Source organism: Sphaeroforma arctica (assembly GCF_001186125.1).
Source record: "Sphaeroforma arctica JP610 unplaced genomic scaffold supercont1.1564, whole genome shotgun sequence".
NCBI classification, from domain to species: Eukaryota; class Ichthyosporea; order Ichthyophonida; genus Sphaeroforma; species Sphaeroforma arctica.
Window position 1 is genome coordinate 5,428 of NW_014038994.1, and position 3,355 is coordinate 8,782.

Consider the following 3,355-nt stretch of genomic DNA (forward strand, 5'->3'; position numbering starts at 1 on the left):
CACCTGAGGCATAGGAACATACATTTGCCACGCTGTCGATGCATTTTTTTATACAACTCGTCATATAAGCGCGGCATACGGACCTCGCGTACATACAACACATGAGAGCAGTGAGCATGCATGGTACGCCGATTGCACATAACATACATCCGTGCTTTGTAATACACTATTACACTGATGTTAACACACACCGAATGCGATGCTTTGCCAACAGACCCGCACGCTGACTGCTGAAAGGCCTTATCTATAGTCTTTCAAGGTTACAGCGTTGGACCAGGCTCTAGTAGACTCGCTCTCACAACCCAATCCAACTCCATAGCTCACGCCTTGCCAGTCGCGGGGCTGGCAGCAGTGGAGACTTCGACCAAACGTACACCGTAACAGAACAATAGAACTATTATAACTATTGTAACTATTATAACTATTATGGCTTGATGTGCACCGCATCATAACATAGTCTATATTAACTGTAGTGGCCTAGTCTGCGATAGGCGATGTAGCATAAATGCCTCAGATGGGGTTGTACTTGGAATAGAAAGTCGTGTCTCGCGAGGCTCTCCGAGCCCAGACTATGCACATTGCTCAGGACAATCCAACCCAATCTGTTTGGGCCGGGACAACTGTAAGGACTCGATTTGTGTGTGTGTATGTGTGTGGGGGAGGGTTGGGAATACACACTATACATACAATTCATGTGTGGGTGGGTGGTATGTACGGGAAGTGTGGGATACTTTTTTTACCAGAACTCATATGGTGCGACGGAGCTGGGTTGATACCTGTTGTCCTCACTAGAGAGGAGTTTGGTACTTGGTAGCCATGACAACAGTGTTGACTGTCGCAGCATCTGTGCCCTGAGCCCAATCCTGAATTTTACGAATTAGGAACGTCAATTTTGGCCGATTTTATTGTGAACTACTGCTGGTTAAAACAACAAGAGAGTCGGGTAGTGGGTGATAGGTGACTATAGGAAGACTTTGACCGTGACATGGTATGTACAGAGCGAAAAAGGGAAGCACAGATAACAGGAATGGCTCCGGCTCTCTTTTAACGATACCAACACCTGAAAAATCGTCTGATGTAGTACACCAACACCTGAATAAACCAACATATCGAGAATGAAGTACGCTCAATACTTCGGAGGCATGGCTGGTATATGCTCGAGTTACTTATCAATCATGGGGTGTGTATGTTCTATCAGTGCACAATCTGACATGCTTGGTCATTCGCGCATTGACCTGGATGCCTGCCCCACTGCGAGAGATGACTGCTAAGGTTATCAGTTCACTCTCATCGGTATTCCAGGTCAGACTTGGGGAGTAGCGCCCCTACGGATCTTGAGTGCCTTACTTTAACACACGAAACTGGTCTATTGTATCGACCTTCATCACGGTGCAACGGTGCTTAGTACTATTCCTACAGAGAGTTCGGCGAATCCGTGAATGGTATGTGTAATACCCATTCGGGCAACGGTTAGAGGTATCGTCATTATGTACAGATTATGAAGACGTATTTCCATGTGATACTTTGGCCGCGAATGAGTGTAGGTAACAACGGACAGATTCTGCGACACAAATCCACGGATGAGTCTATTTATTGTTTATAAGAGTGTATAGTGTTATGTACAAGCAAAGGCAGATGAGGTCGGCTTGCAAGGGCGGAAAGGCCTGTCTGAGAATTCCACTCTAGGTATCTATAGTGACAGCGATCCTTATCCTTCTCCCACCCCCCTGTATCTATATAGATCTGAGGTACATCCGTGCGTAGGTCTAAGCATGTACATGCATAGGTAGGTCTAAGCATTTACTTGTATACCTCTGCCAGGGCAAGTGGTATCACGGCTGTGCAGGCCATAATTTTGCAACCACATTGTAGTCTCCGATGTCACCAGACTGCATCTCAGACATGTGTCCTACAACGCGAGTCGTTGTCTATATTGTCGCGGCCCCTTCTCCTGGCTGTGTCGTAAACTATAGCAATCTTCAGTACTCGGGGTTTGTATTCATTCAATATACATAGAGGTATATAAACTATAAACTATATATAGTACTCAGGGGTTGTATTCATTCAATATACATAGAGCTATATTAACTATAAACTATATATAGTACTCAGGGGTTGTATCCATGGTTGTATTCATTCAATATACATAGAGTAATATTAACTATAAACTATATATAGTACTCAGGGGCTGTATCCATTCAATATACATAGAGGTATAATAACTATAAACTACATATAGTACTCAGGGGCTGAATCCATTTATTATACATATATAGGCGTATAATCTATAACATTATCTTTATCGCCCAGGTGTTGAAAACATTCATTATACATATACAAGCGTACATCTACTGATTATTAACTCACCATAAACTAACTGCCGTAATCTTAGCTACTCAGAGATCGAATCCAATCCATATATACACGTGTACCATCTAATCGTCCATTGTTTTCACATACATACAATGTGAGGCATACCTGTATTAATAAATTACACTGAAGGTACTCATAATAACTACTCTCCAGATACACTAATAATGACAACTGTCCATATATACTCATAATGGCAACTCTCCATATACACTCATAATGGCAACTGTCCATATATACTCATAATGGCAACTGTCCATATACACTCACAATGACAACTCTCCATATACACTCATAATGACAACTCTCCATATACACTCACAATACTAAGTCTCCCTATCTAATCCTAATAATCTTTATTACTCAAACGTTCCTGTCCACTAACCACACCCACCCTTCTCCCCTCTCCTATCTAATCGTCCATGGTCTTCCCATACACTCGCTGCCTGAGCCCATATCCCTCAGTACTTGTACTGTCCAGGGTGTCACTGCGGCTATCCATACTCAGCGCTTCTGTGGTATCTATAGTATCAATCCCCCCCATTCCCTGCATACTAGACATGGGGTCGGATTGCATCATCGAGTCCTCGTAGTCATGCTCGCGCCAATCCGCGTGGTCTTGGTTGAGACTGTTGCTGTATTGTAGGTAGGCAATAACTGGCCAGATGCAACGTACAACCACGGGTGTGTGGGGATCAGTAATGGTAAACGTTTATTAGTCCCGACCTCACGCAACATGTGGTGAAGTTCACATTTCGCACCAATGAACAGAGGAAGCCTGACTACAGTGCGAATGCAAACGCAGCGTGATGTCTCAAGACAGTTGGCCATACTTAAAGTCATATGCGCAAAAACGGGTATGATGCCAGAAGTACAACCACGACGTATATCCCTTCACCAATATAGTATACAGACAGCTGTATAGCTTTGACTGCGAAAGCAGATGCTAATAGTAGGTATACTTGCGATACAAATATGTATATGT

General features: G+C 43.5%; 1 protein-coding gene across 1 annotated transcript in view; it reads right to left on the reverse strand.

Annotated features, from left to right (window-relative positions):
- Window positions 1-2,703: 2,703 nt before the first annotated feature.
- SARC_11188 (hypothetical protein) overlaps window positions 2,704-3,355 on the reverse strand; it is a 4,821-nt gene continuing 4,169 nt past the window's right edge. Inside the window, exon 6 of the mRNA XM_014294732.1 lies at window positions 2,704-3,027. Within this exon, the coding sequence (XP_014150207.1) occupies window positions 2,783-3,027 (245 nt within the window). The 3' untranslated portion in view covers window positions 2,704-2,782. The remainder of the gene's footprint in view (window positions 3,028-3,355) is intronic.